Source organism: Corapipo altera, unplaced genomic scaffold (genome assembly GCF_003945725.1).
Source record: "Corapipo altera isolate COAL_440 unplaced genomic scaffold, ASM394572v1 23, whole genome shotgun sequence".
Lineage (NCBI taxonomy): Eukaryota > Metazoa > Chordata > Aves > Passeriformes > Pipridae > Corapipo > Corapipo altera.
The window spans coordinates 9,981,993-10,003,454 of NW_020884878.1; the positions used below are offsets into that span (position 1 = coordinate 9,981,993).

A 21,462-nucleotide genomic window follows, 5' to 3' on the forward strand; every position below is an offset into this window, starting at 1 on the left:
CAGAAGTCCCGCAGAACAGCCCTGGTTGCCTGCAGGGTCAGGAGTGCCCAGCTCTGGGTAGGATGGTGCTCTGGCGTGGCATTGCTGTTGTGTCCCTGGGACCTCCTGCCGTGGCACGGCCACTGTGGCTGCACAGGTGATTTAGCAAATGGGGATCATCTCGACAGAACTGGGTTAGCAGTGAGTGCCTCTGCAGTTTTGAGAAGAATTGGCAGGAGGGTCCAAATCTGGGACGGTGATTTGGGACGCTGACAGTAGCGATGTGGAGCACAAGGGCATTTGTGAACAGGCACTCAGAGGATGTGTGGGTTTGAATTAGGCCTCGTCGGGTCTGTAACTTCATAATGAGGAAGAAACTTCTACTTTCTAAAAGCAACAGCGTAGAGGACAAAAGTTATCCATTTCCAGTGACTGACATGCTTGATACTACTCATATCGCCAACTCCCATTTAGAGCACAGGGTTTCACTGGAAAGAGCATTTATCAGGAATGAGCATAATGGTTTGCAGAGCTAGCTCAAACACCTGGTAACACTCATGAGCCTCTTCAGTACAGACAACAACAGTAGCTTGTTTGCAAGGATGTTTTTGTACAGTTTGAAGCAAGAACCAAAAGGGCATTTGAAGGAAAAGCGTGAGTTGGTGCTTCCAAACTGAAGGCGAAAATTCAGGTGTGCCGTACTGGCCATCAACATCTCACTGATCCGTGTTACAACTTGAGAAACTATAAACTTGTTAAAGAAATGTGTTCTCCAAAATATGTGGATTGCTAACAGCATTCCTCAGTGCAAAACAATTCTACCTTCTCTCCTCTGTGTCTGAAGTGAATACAAAGTCTCCAAGCCATAAGAAATTGCTGATGAGTGTCTCAAGACCAATGCAGATCATCTGAGGTTTAAGGACTCTAGTGTGAGAAGTTCTTGCCCAGAAACTGCAAGTGGTGGCAGATAGGCTGAAGGGGATGTGTCCTTGAGAGTACAGCACAGGTGGCTCTGTGGGAAAAGTGCTTGGATATGCACCTTATGTGTAGGTCATGAGATGGGTAGTTGCAGCGCTTGGGGACTGAACTGCTTCCTCAGTAAGAACACAAAGTCCTTTTTGATAACTGTGGCATTCTCTTGCTCCAGGTGCAATTCCTCAAAAAATACCAGTTAAGAAGTACTTTTTTTTTCTACTCTCAGAAAAGAATAGAGGCAGCAGTGAGATGTTTTGAATCAAAAAAGCATTCTCATATAGCACCATATGTGCAGAATTTATGAGAGTCAAATTCTTTCTTGAAATTCTTTCTTCTTATTTTTGACTGATAACTTCTCTGCCCAGACCTTATTCTAGACGTCCCAGGATGCTCTTAAGGGCTAAAGGCATCGGACAGTAGGTGCTGGCACTCCTGGAAGCTGCAGGTTTCTTTAGAAACACTCTGTTGATATTGTAATGTTTGCTTTTTAAAGTAAATACAATGATGACCTTGTCTGTCAAGCGTTTACATTGTTAGGAAAGTCTTCAATAGCAGCATTTTCCGTATCCTTAGCTGCTCAGCAAACCTACACTTCACTACAAGAAGCTCTCCTGATGAAGGGAGGGAAAGAAGAGACATTTTCATACAGCCTAGTCAGCCCAAGGGAAAGCAGGGACTGCCCCAGGCAAAGCAGGCAGAAGTGGCATTTTCTGATCTCTGGGATGCAATTAGGGGTCAGGCTAAGCTAAACAGATCTGCAAGGGGATGGAGAAATGAATCTCCAGAGGATGCTGGCATCAGTGAAATAGTGCTCAATATGAGGGTAAGAGAAAGTAACTGCTCTTTGCTTCTAGCCCACATCGAGCAGACTGTTTCTGGTCTAAAAATATTCACTGTGGTGACCTGTCTGAGAATAATTTTTTTATCACTTTCCTGACTTTATTTCTGGCTTTTGATTTCCCATAGAGATCCGGAGTCTGATGGATTAGACCTGTTTCTGGGAGTAATTGTGGCAGTCAGGAAGGGCCTCATATCTGGAATGTGCTTTCCTTGGCAAGCGCTGGGTGGTGGCAACCTTCAGGGTGTGACAGGAGACCTATTTATTTACTTTGGTTCTTATGCTTACTGTAGGGGTTTTCTGTGTGTGTCCAACTTTGGATGCCAATAGTTCTCTCCCACCCATAGGCTCTGTGATAGCTACACCCTGAAAGACATATACTGCACAAAGTTTTCAGGGCTGTTTTATTAGCAGACAGCTGGTTTAACAAGGCCAACTGTTTTATAAATAGGGTAGTACATTTGAAATTAATGAAGTAATTTGTTAAAGCAGTTGACTTTAACAACAAGGCATGTAACTTTTTGACAGTAAAAGTGAGTGAAAGGCTCTTGGAGCAGGTAGCCAAAAAGGGTTGTTTTATTCAGATCCTTCCCTCTCCCTGCTTTTTTTTTAATGTTTCAGTCCATCTAAGGGTGAGACCATCCAAGATGACTTAAAGAAGACTCTCAATTGATGTCAAGTATGATAACAATCATCTACTTATGTGCAGTGGGGGAAGTCCTACTGTAGATTGGACAGAGTGGGTAGTAGTGGAAAAGAAAATCAAACCCAAACCTCTCACCTTCCCTTTGCTATACGAGCATGAAACTACAAGGGTTTCTCACTTATTCTCTATCTCCCAGGGCCTTTTATCCAAAGTGGTCTTTTGCTTCAGCCTAGGAATATGTCAGACTACCTTCAGCCCAGGTTCTCTCTGACTTGTCCCACAGCTGAGACTTGTCCACTGCAGTACCTGATAGGAGAATACACTGGGGGCCATGTAGTCACACCAAAAGTCTGCTCAGCCTAGTGTCTCTGTCTGACAGTGGCCAAAGAGGGGTACCCAGTTAGTGTAAGAACAGGGCAAGAAGTTTTCAAGATGTCCTTGTCTAGTCTGGCAACTATTTGCAACCCAGAGACTGCTTCCAGAGCCAGAAGGGAGTTTGTTGGTGAATAAGCCCAGGTGAATTTCCTGTCTGTGACTGTCTCCCCTAAAGCTCTCACTAAATGTGTTGAATCCTCAGTGTCTGGCTATGAGGACTTCCATGGTGCAAATATGTTGTGTGTGAAGAGGCAGCTCCCTTAATTCTGTTTTTAAACCTGCACCCTGATGTTTTTATTTGATGTTCCTTAGTTCTTTTGCTGGGAGAGACAACTAATTAGTCTTTCAGTGTCACTCATGAGAGACCTCACACATGGAGAAAATCTATTCTGTCAAATCTTAAGTCTTCCTTTATTCAGATCAAATAATCTTTCTCTTGCCACCACTCTTGTATCAAAAGATAAAATAATTGTTTGTCTCCAAAAAAATCCATCTGCCAGATAAGTAGTCACAAGCAATAAGAATGATGTCTTCTAGCACTTCTATTCTGGTAAAGCATAAAGATGATAGGGCAAAGGCTGGTATCACCCATCCACTTTTTTCAGAGATGGCTCTTCCTAGGCAGAGAGACAAGACAGCAATTACACTCTGCTAAACCCACTGCAAACTTGGAGATCTTGTTAGGAGACATGCCAGGACCAGCACCGGCTCCTAGTTGTAGGTGGATATTGGCAAGAAGTTCAGGGTAACAAGAAGGGATGCTGGAAATATGCAGCTCCTTCTTCTTGTGCTCTAAAAGTGAAGTATTCACCAGCATTTATGCTTTGTCCATGAGGAAACTAAGACTAATGCTTACATTAGTGCCTGGGTAAGGACAGAACCCATCTCCTGAAACCACACCCCATGGTGACTTCATAGATTTCCTCTGCTGGTTACCAGGAGGTAAATGTGTAATTAGTCATAGCTTAACTGGGACAGCTCTGAATCCTTCTTCTATGAGTGATTGGTGCTCCGTGTGGTACGAAGTCAAGATACAGTCCCTTTCCTGGAATGCCTGTGGTACCTGATTGAGCACCAGCTGTCTCAGATGTGAAGAGTATTTAGCAGTAGGGCATCTCTCTTTTTGTGTCAGAGGTTAAAGGCGCTGAAGTATGAGATGAGGACTTGCATCCATTTTGGAAGTAACTTGGACCACAGGTTATGTTTTTGTTATGTTGTCAGTTATTAAAAATAGGGGGATCCTGAGAAGTTGCAGGATTTGACTAGAGTGGGCAAGTTTCAGGGATATCAACTCGGCATTGATTAGCCTGTCTCTGTTCTTGAAGAACAAACTGTTAGTGTAAGATATGAGTGGAGCAACTGTATTTAGAAACATGTTTCCAGGGAAACATTCCTTTCTCTGGAAGACAACCCTGAGACATGAAATTTTATGTGACTCTTGGGACAAATGTAAGTTTGAAGACTTTTTTTTCCCCTTACTTTTTATAGCAAGTACATTCTGCTCCAGATTCATTTGCTTCAAACCTGTATGGTGAAACCTATTTTAGCTGTGGAGTCCAGTATCTCAGTGGATTTCATTAAGAAAAGGGCCCACACAAGCTGCAGTTTAAAGATCCATCGTTTTCATAGCAACTCAAGTCAAATCAATGCTTTCTAAGCATATCCTTGCAAACCATGAAAAATATGACTTAAAGAGCAAAGCTCAAGATGTCACTTGGCTTCTTGTGTGACATCAGACAAATCAGTCAACTGTAAATTTTTGTACAATCAGTATAGTGATAATTTCTTATATTTGCCCCTTTATAAAATTGCATGGATCAATTTACTAAGTTTCTAGAAATCCAGAGGAAAAGGGTCAGGGTATACCAGCAGAAAGTTTTTCCTTTGACTGGCAATTCCTCCTGAAACCAGATGGTTTCATCTCTTAACCCCTTCACATCTTCCTTAACAATCCAGTTCTGTAGAAGACTGTCGTCTCTCACTTAGTGAGCAAAGTTTATGTTTTTTATACTAATGAGATTTCTGTTGAAATTGCAAATACTATGAACTTATCTATGTACTTTTTGTCATTATTTTGTAAATTTTAATTTACTTACTCAGAAACTCAAAGTCCTTACTTGCCTGCATGTTGTTTGTGACAAAAATATGTCCTTTGCTATATAATTGCACTTCTATACCTGATTGTGTCTTTTTAATTTTTTTTTTAATGGAGAGAGTGGTCTGAAAGCATATAAGTGGAAGGATTTATATAGTTAAGCTTTAAAATCCTATGTTCAGTGGACATGAAGTAAATCAGTTATTTTTTTTTTCCATCAGAGATACATGAGCCAGTACTGGTATTTGTAAAAATCAACAGTTATCTCCATTTTTAATTTTCTGGCCAAGGGCAGATAAGGTTTGTCTTGGGAGTTTGAAAGGCCCATGGTCCTTGCTTCTCATCTCTTAATGTCAAAGAATCCTTGTTTGCTTACATGTGTGGGGTTCAATGTAACCGTCCTACAAAAAAGCAGCTCTAAAATGAAACCTTTTCACTGTTGAAAGAACAGAGCAACTATTATTTACACCATGATAAAATGATGTATGAATTAAATCTGTTTGTTTTATCAGACAGATAAAAGCTAAATCCTGATGCCTATCTTGAGCTGTGGGTGCTGTCTGTGGAAGAGTCTCTGGGGGACACAGCTGTGCCCAGAGTGTTGCAGGATGGGAGATAAGTGAGGAATGAAGGCTCTGCAGACCTTAAAGAGGTGTGCAGCATGTTGTGGTGTCATAGCATCAAATCCTGATTAAATTATGTGCTTAGGGATTTCTGACAAGCTTTTTGTACTTAATTGCCACCTACGTGTTTCATCTGGCATAGAATTGTAAGTAATTATATTACTGTCTTTGGTCCATACTTGCTCTCTTTGCTTTTATCAACTGCTGATCTTCAGCAGAGCAGTTAAGCCCTCTCCTGACAACGTCTCCACTTAGATGATTCTCACCTGCTCTGCACACACCACAGAATGTGAAAATGAAGAGGGTGCATGTTATTGGTGTTGCAGTTGCTGACCATTTGAAAACAAACAAAACGTGAAATAATTGGTCTGTCGCCCAGACACAGCTGTCGTCTGTGTGAGCACACTGGCAGTAAAGCAACATGGAGCAAAGTTATTTTTCAATCAAGTTAGGCTTTACTGCACTAATCCACTGAAACTGCAGAGGCTGTTTTCAGTAAACTAGTCACTTTATTAAATGGAAGCCAAAGCCAAAGAAAATCCACTTAAGAAAGAAAAGTTAAACAATGTAATTCTGCAGCTGTAGAAATAAATTGAAATGGAGAAGGTATATTTTCAAAGCCATTCTTACAGCTAAATTGCAGTCGTAATTATTAATGGAAAAATAAACTAAAATATAATCATGAAAAGTTTCACTTTCTTCTTCCAAATGAAGTTACACTAAAACAAAATTCCCATCCTGACTTTTCAAGTGACTTGCTTAGGATTGTTGTGTCGGTGAACAAGGGAGGAATGGTCTGCTGATGAAGTTGAGTTGTAACTTTTTATTCTCTGTTGTTTCCAGTATCACTGGGTTAGTAGGCAAAAGGTGTTGCTGTCTTTACGACTTTACTGCACTGGGGTCAAACTTCATACATATGCAAACAAAATTAGCACAAGAGAGGTACACTGTTGTATCAAGTCCTATTGCCATTCCTTCCTCGGTTGTGTAAATGATGTTATTGATCAGCAGTTGTGATATTGTTGGATTGATGCATCACAAAAATCATCTTATGAATTCCGTATTTTCTAAACATTGGGACCTGACTTTGCAGTCAGTGTTTGTGGGTTCAATTTCAAGTTGTCTTCAAAGTGTGAATGATTCCACTGTTACAGATGAGAAGCACAGAGATCGTGGAAATTTGCCCAAGGTCTGAATGGAATTCCTGCAGATATTTAGGGCTTTGAGCCTTCTCCTTGCCATGCTTTACTTAGGATTTTTTAAGAGAGGTCATACTCTGATACCCATGACCTTCCTAGCAATATGTTGTAGCAGAGTTTACGTGCTGTTTGGCATCGAGAGTCTTTTATTTTTTTTAATGATACCTCAGTTTCAAAGTAGCATCTTCTGTTTAAAGACTTGCTGTTTCCCTGTTGCCATGCAAGAGGCTGCAATCAGGTAGTTGCGCTCTTGATTTTTTTTTCTCTATGAAGATTTCACTGTGTTTCTAATCCTGAGGGGAACTGACTGTATGAGCATGTTTTAGTCATGATTACTCAATTCTCTGGTCTGACTTTGCTGCAAGTGCTTTGATGAAGCTCATTGCCATGCACACTTAAGCCTACCAGAGTCCTTGGAATACTTAATAATGTCTTTCTGTGATCCCAAAATGACACACATTGGGGATGTGTGGACTCCGGCTCTCGAAATCCATGAGTCATGTCTCATATTTCTGAAATGTTTTGGTTGCCCTGGGTCAATTCATAAAGCTGTAAAGAGTAGAAACTCCTCACAAGAGTTAAGCTTCTCAGCTTAAAACCAGGCTCTCAAAACTAAGCCGTTGCTGGATGGCGTGAGCAAAACAATTGCTGCACGAGGCCTTGGCCATCTGTGAAGGCTTCTCAGCTGAAAGTGCCACATGAAGTCTGAATGGCTGTGACCTGGCTCCAGCACAGCTATGTGAGATACCTGGGCTTTTTATAAAAGAATCTTATACACCTTATATACAAACAGTACTAAAACAGCTTTGAAGTCTCTTGGTCTGAGCACAGACATGGCCCTGTATGCAGTGTCCGTGCTTGTACTAGCTCATCTGATCTCAGTAGTGTTGACAAGGAGTTGCAGACATCAGTTTGTGTGCAGTACAGCCTTCCTGGTGCTTTTGGTGTATTCTCCTATTTTACTGGATTGTCCAGCTCAGTTGCTATAAGGAACTGGAGTGTGTAGTCCCAACAGCAGCAGTGTCTTCACTGTCCTCTTCTGTTGCTCATCCATCCATCTTACATCCTATGGATTAAGAAAAATGGAGGATGAGTAGTGATTTTTTTCTGTTGGAGAGCGTGTACATTCCAGTTCTGAAGGTACCTGGAGGCCTAAAGAAGGTGGGTGTATCACCTATTAACCATATCCAGCACATAGCAGCAGTCCTCTGGGCTGAAGTTGGCAGGTATGCCTGTCAGAGAAAGGAAAAAGAGGCAGAACAGGAGCTGACTGATTCGACTTCTTCTGACTTCTGCGGCAACAGGAATGCTGTCAGCCCTCATGCTCTGCATTATTCCCATTGCACAACATTCATGATTTGATGTGGCAAATGGATAAAAAAACGTGAGGAACACGCATTAACCAGAATCCTGTTGTTAGGGCGTGGGGTGGGAGATGCAAAGCAGTGCAAGAGTAATGTGGAGAGCATTAGTGAGCTAATGTCATAATGTTTGGATGTGTAAGTGCTCTTGGGTCAAGGGCTGCTTAACACACTAGGCCAGCTCTGCTGCCAAAGAGCTGTTTGACACCCTCCCTTGTGCTGGCCCTCCCTCTCTTGCCAAAGTGCCTTTATTCCTCTTGTGCTAGGCACTATGACATATATTGGAAGGTTCACCTTCCTCTGGAATGTCAGATTAACTTCTTCCTAGTACAAGCTAATATAGCAAACAAGTAGGTTACGTCCTGTTTTGCAGTGTATCTCTTAAGCCCATCTCAGGAGGGATTGTTATGCATGTTGAGCACAGTTCAAAGCAACAAAATACTTGTTCTTTCCACAAGCTTTTTTTTTTTTTTTTAATTTAAACTTACCTTTTGGAAAGATGTAATGCTATATGAGCACCACTGAGTGTATTAAAGGAAGGGCTTGTTGCTTGCATGATAATTGGTCCCTGAAGTTCTTGGTGCTCCCATTTTCTCCTTTGTAACAGGAGATAATGCTATGTCTTGTCCCCAAGGACAGGAAAGTCTGATAAGGAGGATCACAGAGCTAATTGGGTTAAAGGTGCAGTGCAAACACAGAGTTTAGTTATGTAATAACAGGGTTTTTACTTGAAAGCAGGTTTTCTTGCTATGAGTAATTTTGTTTCTGGAAATAACGCAAATATTTGCTTGGCACTTAAATCCAAATTCTCTTTTGTTTGCCTTTCCTTCTGAGTGGATGTTCCATGTTGGCCATGAAGGATAAACGGTGAATTTTCATGGCTCCTTCCATGTTCTTATTTGAAATTTGGAAAAGAGTTGCAAAAAATAGAGAAGTAGAGAGTTGGCTTTAGTCCTGGAGGCTACAGGTGAACTATTCAATGATAAAGTGAGGAGGCATGTCAGTGTCAGTGTTGAACATGTGTGAAATGTCTACAGGTCACTGTGCTGTGGTTTTTCATGACATTGGTTTAATACCATAAAATGGTGCTATTTTCCTATTGGATCCTCAGAACAAGAGAGCTTATATACATTTTTTTTTCCTTGGGTTTTTCATCCTGGCAGATTTGTTGAAACCTGCCTTCAGGCGAGCAGCTAAAAATGTGGAGCTCATCAAGAGCATCAGTCACTTGAGGGCTGCATTGCCACATTCTGAGAGACTCAGGAAGAACTGGGATCATGAGTGTTACCGCAGGCCTTAATCCAAGCCCAGTCCCAAGATTTTGTCTGACACCTTCTAGTTTTGATTAATTGGTAAGCTGTGCCAATACTATTTCCGAATGATCTTCACACATTATAACCTGTTTTTAAAGCCTTCTGGAGCAAAAGAAAGACTTCTACTGACTTCAGAAAAATAATTCATCTGCTAACTTTTGGCAGCTGGATAGTATCACCCAGAATAATGCCTAGTGCTTCCAGCTCACGGTTCCCTGTACTAACAAACCAGTGCTCACCAGTGTGCAGAGGGAGCCAGGCTTTCTGCTGTGCTGCACATGGAGCCTGTGTTTGGGCTAGAGGGGGCAGAGTTAGGGTCAGCTGGGGTCTTGTGGGGGAGGCTACATGATTGACTTTGCTCAACACTCAGACGTTTGCCATCCTTGGTCTGCCCGCAACTTCTGTGGCAGGTTCCCTCTCTTAGAAAAGCAGGCATAACTCCCTTGAAGCCTCCTAGAATGTCTCCCAGCAGGTCATTTAAGACAAATGGAAACTCCACAGGGGTGTATCCCGGTCACTGCTGGGTTCCTGGATTTTATAAAATGCTGTAGTTCAGCTTTTTATCCATTTTAATCTAACTTTGGCAGCTTACACTCTGCCTTCATCCATTTTTAAATGGTGGTTGCCTTGCTCTGCAATACAGTGTAGCTCCTATCACAGTGTAGCTCCTATCTCTTATGTTGTGTTTTTGGTTTCATTTTCCTCTCCATCCCTCTTAAGAACAGTCTTGTACCCTCTACTTCAGATCACATGTCTGGCCCACAATGAACAAAGCATCTGCTTATTCCTCCAAAGCCACAGGATTTTTCTCTAGTTAATATTAATCTCTGTAAATCTCTTCAATCTTTTGCTCTTAGAGTTGTATGTATTTCTACATGTTTCTAATATTCACCTGATTACCATGCTCCTCACTCTATTTCTTCTGTGCTGCTTATTGGCTTTGATAAGAGACAATAAAGGGATGGATAAGTGGGGGAGAGGCAGAAGACAGTGTGATTCTGGATTCTTCATGTTTCTCACTAGGGAGACCCACCCGAGGCCACTCCCTTTCTTGAGCACACCAGTAGGTTTTGGTGGTCTCTGCAGTAAGTTACTCTTTCTGGCTTTTACTACTGTTTTTGCAGTACTGCACATGTATAATTAAGTTTTACTTCTGAACCTCTTCTAGTGCTGTGGTGTCCTGTTCAGAAGGCTTTGCAAGCACTTCTTGGTTTGGATGATGTACTGGCTGGGTAATCTCGAGTTGTTTGGGGACAGTGGGAGAAGTAAAAAAGAGAAATCCGGAAGCCACGGGCAGTCCAACAAGCAATTATTTGTGATTTCAGGCCTTCTGCAAGGTAGTTCTGTGACACATTTGTGACTGACTTTCGATACTTGATTTTAGAAGAAGAAGCTTCTGTCTTCTAAGTTTGTCACAGGTAAAGGCAAATTACAAGGAGGATTATCCACCTTTGGCAGTTGTCTTCTCAGCTCTTCTGTCCCACCCTGTGGTGCTTTAAAGGTCCTGCTTGCTAATAGTGAGAGCTCAAATTTTGTGTTAAAGCCTCTTGCATCTTCATTTTCTGCATTCTGCTCACAAATTCAGTTACAATGGTTTTAAATGCATAAAAGTACAGTTAAGCACCAACCCATTAACATTAACTGACAAATATGGGAAACAGTGGGACTCTGGACACATGCTAGTTCTCATCTGACTCTGAATGTCAAGAAATAACCAAATAACCCTGACACATAGTGTGGGTTTTGTTTGGCTTCTTTGCTCATCTCAAATTATTCAGGCTTTAGCACTGTTGTCAGATCTGATGTATAGCAGAATATCTTAGTGCATTTCAGATTTTGATGTCTCAACAAAAAGGATTTTTTTTTTCCTCTCTGGAAGTCAAAAAACGTGAAGAATTTCACAGTTTAGGCTTTCTAGGTTTGCCACAACAATTAAAAGTAAATGCAGAGCAGCGGAGATGAAGTGGACTGGACTCTGTGATGAGCCCTTATTTGGTTGATGTAGGATGGTTTCTGGAAGATGTTGTATTTTTCTTTTTAGATGCCAAAGGCTGAGGATGGAGATCTCATGTTAGATGTGACGTATAGATACTGGTGCAGATACTGTTATGGGTATGGGGCATTCTTCTCCATGTGGGAGGGAAAGGGCTGTGCTAGTGCTAGTAAAACCATGTCAATATGAATGTGATTCAAGAGCCATTTCTCTAACTGATATGAAGATGGGGCTAACTGGTACCTGGCTGAGTGCAGCTACTATAGTTTTGTTAGCTTCAAAAAGGCACTCCTGATTTTATTTTTGAGCAAGCGAAGAGAATAAGACCTGATGTGCTCAAGTAGATAGGAAAGGTGCAGGAGGTTGAAACTGAAGTTAAGCATTGTGCTTTGAAGCAGAGTTCAACACTCCAGCAATGACAAGGGTTGGACATTTTGCCTGCTGCAGAGCTGAGGACCTCAATACCTCCAAGAAACATAAGCAGTCCCAGGAGGTGAACTGTTTGGAGAAACCAGGCTAGTGCAGCAAACAGCGCTGGAATACCATGAACTCTGGGCGAAGAGCAACTCTTGAACCAAGATGTTGGTTGTTGTTGCATTTCTCCTAATGGCCATTGCTGGTAACAGCAAATCCTGTTTCTTCTCTTGTGCAGAAGGAGATATTATGATCCCTGCACAGTGTGTAATAAACCAGAAGAGGTGCTCTGCACAGCCTGAAAACCTCTTGCTGGATCAACACTTAAGTCACTCGTTAGATCAATTCCAAACCCATTGAATTTAACCTAATTAATACTTTATTTGGGTCCAGCAATCTTCTCAGTAAACACTGATGTTTGTTTCATTCAGAGTGTTCAGAACAGGATTGTATTTCTCTTTTTTAACCTTGTCAGATTTTTATTTCATAACATTCCTGGTATGTAAATGAGAAACTTTTTAATCTGTTCAATAACATTTTCCATGTGTATAAAGAGTCATGAGAACAAAATGTTTGCTTTGTGATTGAAGGGTACATGGAGGGGAATCTTTACCATCTGCCACTACGAAATTAGTTTTCAAGGGGGAAATATAAATCCCTCTCATTGGAAGGTATTTTGATCAGCTCTAATAGTAATATTTTATGTAGGATATCTCTTCCAGAGCTTAGTAGAATTTACAAGTAAATTCATCTTTCTAATGCTTTGGTAAGAGGAACATCTGTCTCAGACATTGTGAGGATTGAAGCACTAAGAGTTTTTTAGAAATCTCATATTCATCCTGTAATATTTGTCTGGTGCATGTAATCCTAATATACCAATTGCAGCAGTAAATATTTTGCTATAACCAGACATTGAACTTTGAAAAAAACCTCTTTGGCTACAGCTAATGAAAATGTAATGCCTGGGATCTTCCGATGTTTGTGTTCTGCAGGACCAACCTAAGTTCTAAAGAATTTTAAACCAGTAAGACTCAGACTCTGCAACTTCTATGGAATGAAAAAGCTTCAAGCTTTCAACACCTGCCGTAGAAATTTAATAAGGACCCTAATAAATGGGTCAGTTTCAACAAACAATTAACTTAACAACTTCATCTGGAAGTCTTAGAGGCCCTGTTTCATAGGAGGTAACTTGAGAGCGGACTCATGTTATATAGTGTAGTTAATGTTTCCTTTAGAAAAACAGAGTTTTTAAGATTTAATATTTCATGTGCTCCAAATTACATCAAATTGGCATATGGTACACAACAAAGCCTTCAACCCCTGTATAGATCAAGCAGAAAATTTATATTAATCTTCTAAGCTGTTTGGGGGTTTCTTAAGCACAAGGAAAATATAGAATTCACAGGAATCCAGAAGCTTGTAAAATGAATTTTGTGGGCAATTTGGATAAAATTATTCCTTATTCTTTGATTATGCCTTTAAAATTCACACTCCTACAAATATGGGGATTTTTACATACAAGTACTGAGTGCTCAGAGAGCAGTGTAGCTGAACTGCACCATATACATGAGAGGAATGTGTTTTCCTATATGTTGTCTTATGTTGTGAGATATTTTTTCATTTCATATAATATAGACTAAGTCTCTGAGGATTCAACATGTTTAATGTAACTCTGTGTTGAGATGAAACAAAAAAATTTAATTGCACTTTTCCCTGCCCTAATTTACACATTTAATCTTCTACTCTCCAGTTATTTTGCTGTCAGTTGCTACCCCCCCCCCCCCCAGTCTCCCTTGCTCACCCCCCTTTTGTTTTTCTTACAGCACACCTTTAATCAGCCTTCCCATGTCAGATGTGTTGCTTGCATGTGCCCTGTCTTTGGTGTTTGCATTTGAACTTTGTCCCATGTGTAGTGTTTGAACAGTAGAAGGTCTCCCGGACAAGGATCTGTGCTTCCTTACAGTTGTCAGATACAGTATCTGGTATCTGGCATCAACATCCTGTATCTATGCCTGACCACTTACTGTAACTAATGGCATGGCCTTTATTTGCCTGCAAGCAGTTACTTGCATTTCTCTTCATCGCAAATAAGCAGTTTTAGGTAAAATCAATTTTCTAAGATGTCAGTCTGGCTTCCTTCATAAGCATTGTTTGCAGAGAAAAGAGTATTCGAGTTTGATAGTATGTTGCCTAGTAATCAGAAATACCTAGGCTGAGTCACAGTGCAGGAATACTATGAAGCCAAGTTTAAAATCCAGTTCTTGTTTTATTTATTAGCCTGGAGTTCAAAAGTAGATTGTTTAGCCTGTGTTCACTAGAAGCTGATTGATTGCTTAACTGTGTGAATGAGGGTTTGGGGGTGAGGAAGGCAGAAGGAGAGGAATTCGCATTTCCCAAGACTTAGGGTGTCTGAACTGTATTCCACTTTGGAGTTAGGCTGTAGTATTTAATTATCATACATTTTCCCATATATTTTTGTTGTGTAATAAGAAATGCCATTTCCTTCAGATCAAAGACTTTGGCAAATGCTGGAATGCCTCCAGAGCCATGCACGTTATGAGCTGGTTCTGTGGCAGCCACTGGTTACTTATGAAGTGAATATGGGCCTCTGAAGCCAAGGGCAGTTAAAGCATCCTCTGTCACAGTTAGGTGGCCAACACCATCATTTCCATCTTGAAAACTTACTTCTTGTTAATAACAGGTATATATTGTATCTATAGAGGTTGTAAATTGTGGTAGAAACAAGGAAGCTGGCTTTTGTGCATATTATAAAACTGGTACTTAGCAAGATGTCCAGAAGGTAAGTTGCAAGTGGATCTAAAAGCCAGCTTGGCCTGTTGTGAAGGTTTTAACGTCATCTGATGATGATATCCTAGATGAAATGCTAATAGGTTTGGAAGCAAATTTAAGTGTCCTTCTGCTTTGCTTTGGGAGTAATATCCATACATGCAAATCAAGCAGTTTTCTGAAGCTATGTAATTACACACTGACAAGTGTTCCACTCAAATCAACTTGCATGTTTCGTAGTTCCTTGATGTGCCCAGCCCCACCATGGTGTGCCTCAGAGGATTATTCATAACTGGTTCTACAACAACAGAATAAATAGTATTTAGAAGCAAATCAATATTTGCTATCTCAAATTTGCTGTTGAATGTAGAGGCTGTTAGGGATTGGCTTCCTGTAGGTGACGCAACAGTAATGACCTTTGAGGAGATTTGAGAGAGGAAGAAATGGCATTAGTAAATGCCTGAGGAATTTCTAGACTGATGGGGAAGAAAATAGTACCACACAGGAAAGGAGCTGAACTCCCTTGTGCAGCAGCAGCTTAACCTTAAATTCTGCCCAAGTGGTTTTTGAAATAGCTTAGTTTTAGTCTTTGACAAATTAGTTGCCTTTGCCGTAAGACTTGACAAAGCGGTGTATCTTTGTGAATATGTATTTGCAGACTTACTAAGGTACAGATACTGGGCCAAATTCTGCCAAATTCCTGTCCTCTAGGACACAGTGTTGGGCAAAGAACTGTGTGGGTCATAGAATAGGTTCATCGTCCTAACAGCACACCTTTCCTTCTCTAGGGGTTTCTTCCCCTCTAAATTATTGCAGCTAATGCCTGTCAGTGACTTACATGTGCACTTTGATATAAATACTGTGCCTCTGCAATGTCTTCAACCCTTCTGTGAAAAGAAGTTACACTTTAGCTTATTGGAAGAGTATGTAAGACCCAGCTTCTGTGTGGTGGTCAAAATTTCCCTGTGTAATTTTTCTCTTATGTCAAGGTATGAGCTGAATCAAAATGGCAATTCCTAACTTCTACTTCCTTCCAGCATTAGATCTTTCAATCCAACCCTCACAGCAAGAATTTTTCTTTTCCAGCATGGTATTTGTGTGCAGGTCAGCTATATGTGGGTGTAATTATTTTATAATGGTGTTATTGCTCTCTAGCTGCCCAGTAAACACAGTGCAGTTTCAGTAAACTATATATACAAGCATAGGAACTTTAGACTTGAATGATTTTCTTCACTTTTATATAATAGTAGGTGTGAAGGAGAAAAAAAATTTAATTTATAGAAACTGTATAAAGTTTATAGAGTCTCTACAATCATCTGAAATGAAAAGGTTGTGGACAAGAGAGGCTGTACTGAAACTGGGAGGTCCACAAAGCTGGAGAAGAATAGCAGTTAAACACACACATCAGTAAATACCTGTGCTGAATTTTTCCCATTAGCTCTGCCATTGAGCATATGGACTGCATTAGAGGTTTGTCTACCTTAGGGGTTTTATAAACACATTTCCTCCCTTTTCCTCTTCCCGTCCAGTTACTGTTGCTTTAGACTATTACAGAATTAAATAGTGCCCATTCTGGAGTCATCGCTCTTCCTGGAAAGAGGCTGTTTGCCATAGAAATGTTCAGTGATTAATCTCAGAAATCTGTTCATATATGCAAGTGCTTTCCTGAAAGTGCCTTTTTTTTTTTTTTTTTTTGGTGTGTGAGCTTCTTGGAGCAGTAATACCAGCTTGGCTCACCCATCCTTTAAGGCATATGTGCAACTCCTAATTTGCATCATGGCAGAATTTCTGCAGTCAACTTAGGAGCCAATGTATGCTCAGGTTTATGGATGATCTGTAAATAAACACAGCTCTCTTTTGCATCCTTATTTACTGTGAAAATGAAGGTTGTCAAAGTGACTGGTGAAAAACAGGACAAGAAACCAAGCCTCTGATGATACCAGAAAGCTTCTGTGTACCCTCTGTGTTTCCTCTTTGATTTTGGTTGACATTGGAAGTCTGTATATCCAGCCCTTTTGATAAGGTCTCCTTTCCTTCCCAAAGCCTGGCACTGATGCCCATCCAAGCATTCCTGAGCATTTCAGACAAGTTCAAGAGGTGGCCCCATTGCCTGCTGCTAGCTCCTGTGTCTGTTCTGCCGTCCCCTTTGCACCAACACCTGTATTTGAACAGAAAGGAGTATATCTGGGAGAAGTTCTGGCTTAACATTAACCTCCGCCCACCCTCAAAGGTTAATTTTAGCAGATCCATTGTGGAAGTTACACCCTGGGTGACACGTAGCACTTCTGTTCAGCCTTGGCTGTGGGAGTGCATGGAAAACCAGTTCTGGGGTCAAGGTGCTGAAGGAAGGGAAGCCCAAGAAATATGTGACATATCTCTCAGTTTGTTCTACTTTGGGATTTGTAGGTGGTAAATGCTGTGGGTGTTTTACAGATACTCTGGAATCCTAATATAATTTACAGTTTCTTTTGTAGAGAGCTGTTTCAAATCTGTGCACATTCTTCTAAGACATTTTAAAAGAAAAGCCAACAGCAATAATTAGTTTGGCATTTTCCATGTTTTCTGAAGCACTTAAGGGGTAATGACTTTTTTTAACCAATCTTATATAAAATCAGGTTTTATGGAATAAGGGGACTTAAAAGTGACAGATGTGCTTCATGCTGAAAGCTCTATTCCAATGCATAAAAATAAGGAAAATAATTATACATATGATTAGAGGCTGCTGACCCTTCAGTTAAAATGATCAAAAAGAACAATATTAAAATTTGATTTACAGAAGCTACTGCTTGGCCTATAATCAGTCTGACCAATAAAAACAAACCAGACTTTTACAGAATGTGATTTCCCAGTAGATGGGTTAGCTGTTTTTGTAGAGCTGAAGAAACACAAAATGGTTTTAAAATATATTTGATATACTCTATGAGTAAATTGAAATACAGCATATAACTAGTTTTAATGGGTTTTGTTCATAAATTGCCAGATTTCCTTAATTCAAGTGAAACTTGAGAACCTCTAGAGAATAATTGTCTTTAAAATGAAATATTACTTTCACAGTCTACTTCATTTATATTAAATATATGGTTTACTTTTTTATATTAGAAGGTAAATGAAAGCTGGTCAGTAATATGATTCCCCTTGCACTTTTGCTGTAGTTCACTATGGAAATGGATTCAGGAAATGGCAGATGTCATTAAAAACTCTTCAGCTGGCCTGAGAGCTGTTTGTACAGCACCTAGCATACAGCACTTCTGGCAAGAAACAAGCACTCCTCGTCTTATTGCAATATAAATGAAATGATTCTTCAATCTAGGGACTTGGAATTTTGATTTTAAATGTACTGGTTAGGAGACTGGGAAGATGAGATTTGATGAGGCTTTTCCATTCATAAGAAATAAGACAAAATTGTTGTGTTGGTCCTGTTTCCTTGTGCATGCAAGTGAGTATATTGGAATCTATGCCAGCCCAATTTGCACAAGGGTGTCAGAGCAATAATCCTATAAATTCTCATAGAAAGGTCAAGCTGCCTGCTCAGAGGGTGACATCACTGGAGAGCTGTGCACAGCACATAAATAAATGTTCACCTCTCAGAAGCTGAGCATTAAAGACTGCAAAACTAAGAGAGATTCCTTCCTCTTGCCTTTAAAAATGCATCTAGAAGTGTATAGCTCATGTCTGGGCAAAGAAATTGAATAAAACACTGTAGCTCAAACTTATGTCTCCTAGTTTGGAATGTATTTGTTTTATTCACAGGGCTCTCATGAATTCTGTTTTGTGTATCAGTTTCTGAAATTTCCTACCAACTTTCCCTTTTCTGGAAACTTAAGTGCTGTTTTTTGTTTCTGATATTCCTAGTTGAACGGGAAAATGTACAGAAGAGGACCTTTACCAGATGGATAAACCTGCATTTGGGAAAGGTAAGACTGACGGTCTTGATATTGGGATACAAGGATATGGCCATAGACAGATTGCAGTTAACTCCTTTTAAAGGAGGTAAAATTTGGAAACAAAGTTGACTTTTGTGCATGTGGAGACATTTAGAGGAGGATGAGGGAAAGCTAAAGCCTGTTTCTGGCTAAATTAAAATTTGTTTTCAGGCACAGTCAATGCTTGGGTAGCTTCAGTTCATCTTAAGTGCATTAAAGTCTTTAATGTTAATGACTGTTACCATGAGGGTATAATTTTCCCATAGAATGCGCCCATGTAAAATCAAATGTGGTTGAGGCTGCTGTGGTGATGATGTCTGTGTTCTTCCCTGGACTGCAAGTTTGAACATCTGAGGCATTATGGCCAAAGAAGATGTTCTTCAGAACCCGTCTTCATCCCAGAGGTGAAGATGGAAAACATTAATTCCTTGTCAGCCATGTTGTGAGGGGCAGTATGATGGGATCTTCACATATCCACTTACATCAGAGAACTAAGTTTTAGACATCCCTTCATATCTTTAAGCTGTAGTTGTTTCTTAATCACAGCATAATATGGCTATTAAACCTAATTTACTGTTCTTACTGATAGCAGATAAGTACTAACTCTCCTGAGTGGTCTGTCATGCTGAGAACCTTTTTCCTGCTGTTTTTGTCGAACAGAGAAAAAAAAGATCTTAATATTACTGAGACAGTAGTAATGCTTAGTGCAGGATCAAGAAACGAGACCATCTCCTGATCTAGACAAATCTTAAGTTGGACTGGTGTTTGAGCTTCACAATGCTTTAGTATCCATGGCTAAATTTCAAAAAGAATGGACTGGGTCTAAGTTTGGGCCACAAACTGACTATAAGTTTAGCTTCTGTAGTTCTTGGGAAGTGATTGCATTTCAGACACAGTAAAGTAAAGGGATTTTAGAAGAAAGATATCACATAAATAGTTGCTTAAGTCCACTATTCTACAGTGAGTGTTGCTGAAGGCATAAAGGGATCCTCTTAAAACTCACTGGAAAATCAGAATAAGGCTAGCTAGAAATGTTTTGACTAGCAATTGCTCCCAAAGGCCTCTCAGAACGAAGACAGTGTTATGTGATGCCTTTGTGAATCAGGCTCTAGGGCTTTAAACTAACTGCAGTTTTGGAACTTGTCAGAAAGGGTTGTCAAATATGTGACTGTAGAGGAGGTCTTTGATTTACAGAAGGAATTAGATAATGAAAAAGGCTGTAGGGTGCTGTTAATTCTGCTGTGCCAAGCATATGAAGACTTAGAACCTCTGCGGGCAGGTCAGCTTTCTCTGGAGTGCATACAAATTTTTTTTCTCTCTGACTCAACAAAGCAAAATGCCTTTCTGGAGAAAGGGCAAAAGTCTTCTGGTATATTAATGTTTTTCCTGGAAGTGGCATAATCAACATACCAATGTAAATAATGAGAGCTTCATCAAAGCTGTCTCTAGTTACAGGTGATTCCCTGAGGACACTCACTGAGAAAGGTGGCTTCTGCCTTTCTCCTTAAAGAAGCACTTCTTGCAGAGTGGCTTCTTGCTTTCAGAGGCAGCAATGAAGTCTTCTTATACTTCCTCAGGAAACTTAAGGTGTGGTGTGTCTCCTTTTGGAGCAGACCATCCCACTTGGGTCATCTTTTGAGAGGATCTGGCTCTGCTGGTCATGGGATAATTGGGAATAATTTGCACTTCTGAGTTCTGTTTGTTCTTACCTTAAGTACTGAAAGAATAGAAAAGGTTTGGGTTTGAGGCTTTCAGATAGGTTATTTAATTTCAAAATGAATGATATCTTGCTTTCTTTCATGGAGCATTGTTTAGTACTCTTGGCTAGATTAGGGACCAGTAGTGAAAATGTGTGGTCCCAGTTTGCCAAGATTAGTGCTTAATGGAACAGTAGTGTGTTGCCCATCCAAAGATAAAAAGATTGAGCTCTTTAGGGACACGTGAGTGAGTGACACCTGAAGAGAGTGTAATTGCTGCAGCTAAGACTACCCCTAAGGGCTGAGCTGATTTGGCTGTGTGCCTCATCCAACAGAGCAAATCATCCAGCACCTCAGTGAGGTGAGGACGAGGTTCCCTTTGGAGGAGTTTGCTGAGAAGAGACACAATACAAGAAGTTGCTGTTTAAAGTACTTAGAAAATACGGGGAAGCAGAATGGCACACCAGAAACCTTTCAGAGGAGGCAGGACATTGTGGTTGGCTGGATCACAGGCTTATTTCTCTATAAAGTGGTATTTGCTTCTGGTGGACTTGTTTTAGTCTGAGGGATCAGCACCCAACCCTTGGGTGGTCACTTCTTAGCAGAGTATTTAGTGTTAGATTCTGTTATGGGAAATCTGGAATTAGTCCTTGTCTGATCTCAATTACAATTCTGTATCTCAGTTTTAGCTCCAACATTCCTAGGACAAAATTGCCACTGATGTGAGGAATAGTCAGCTCTTTCTTCCTGCAGGCTATGATTTACTTCTAATATCTCTGTTTTGTAAAATTCTCCTTCTGATTCTCTGAAATCATGGTGACTTATCAAACAGTACTGCTTTAAAAGCTATTTGGTTTCTTTTCTTCACAGTGCAAGCCTCCTTTGAAAGTGAAAGACTTGTTTATAGATATACAAGATGGCAAAATCTTGATGGCGCTCCTGGAAGTCCTGTCAGGACAAAAGTTGGTATGTAAAGAGAGGGAGAAACCTCCATAGGAATGGAGCTTGGTATGTTATGAGCAACAATATATGGATATGCAAGGAGTAAGGGTGCATTTGGTGCCACATCTTGGGTATAGTAATAAGAATTTCAGTGGCTTTGTTGTAATTTCCTTATGTTACAGGCTGGTGTCCTGAGCTGTAAGTTTTCAAGGAAATACATAACAATGAGGTGTAAATGGTGTGTGATCAGTGTTAATGTTCCTACCCCTCAGGGTTTTTAAGACTTTAATACAATAATGCTT

The 21,462-nt window shown here is 40.3% G+C and overlaps 1 protein-coding gene across 1 annotated transcript in view; it reads left to right on the forward strand.

Annotated features, from left to right (window-relative positions):
• Positions 1 to 21,462, forward strand: part of CLMN (calmin) — a 75,813-nt gene that overhangs the window by 31,478 nt on the left and 22,873 nt on the right. The window contains exons 2-3 of the mRNA XM_027638268.1: positions 18,451 to 18,512; positions 21,089 to 21,184. Of these exons, the coding sequence (XP_027494069.1) occupies positions 18,451 to 18,512; positions 21,089 to 21,184 (158 nt within the window). The remainder of the gene's footprint in view (positions 1 to 18,450; positions 18,513 to 21,088; positions 21,185 to 21,462) is intronic.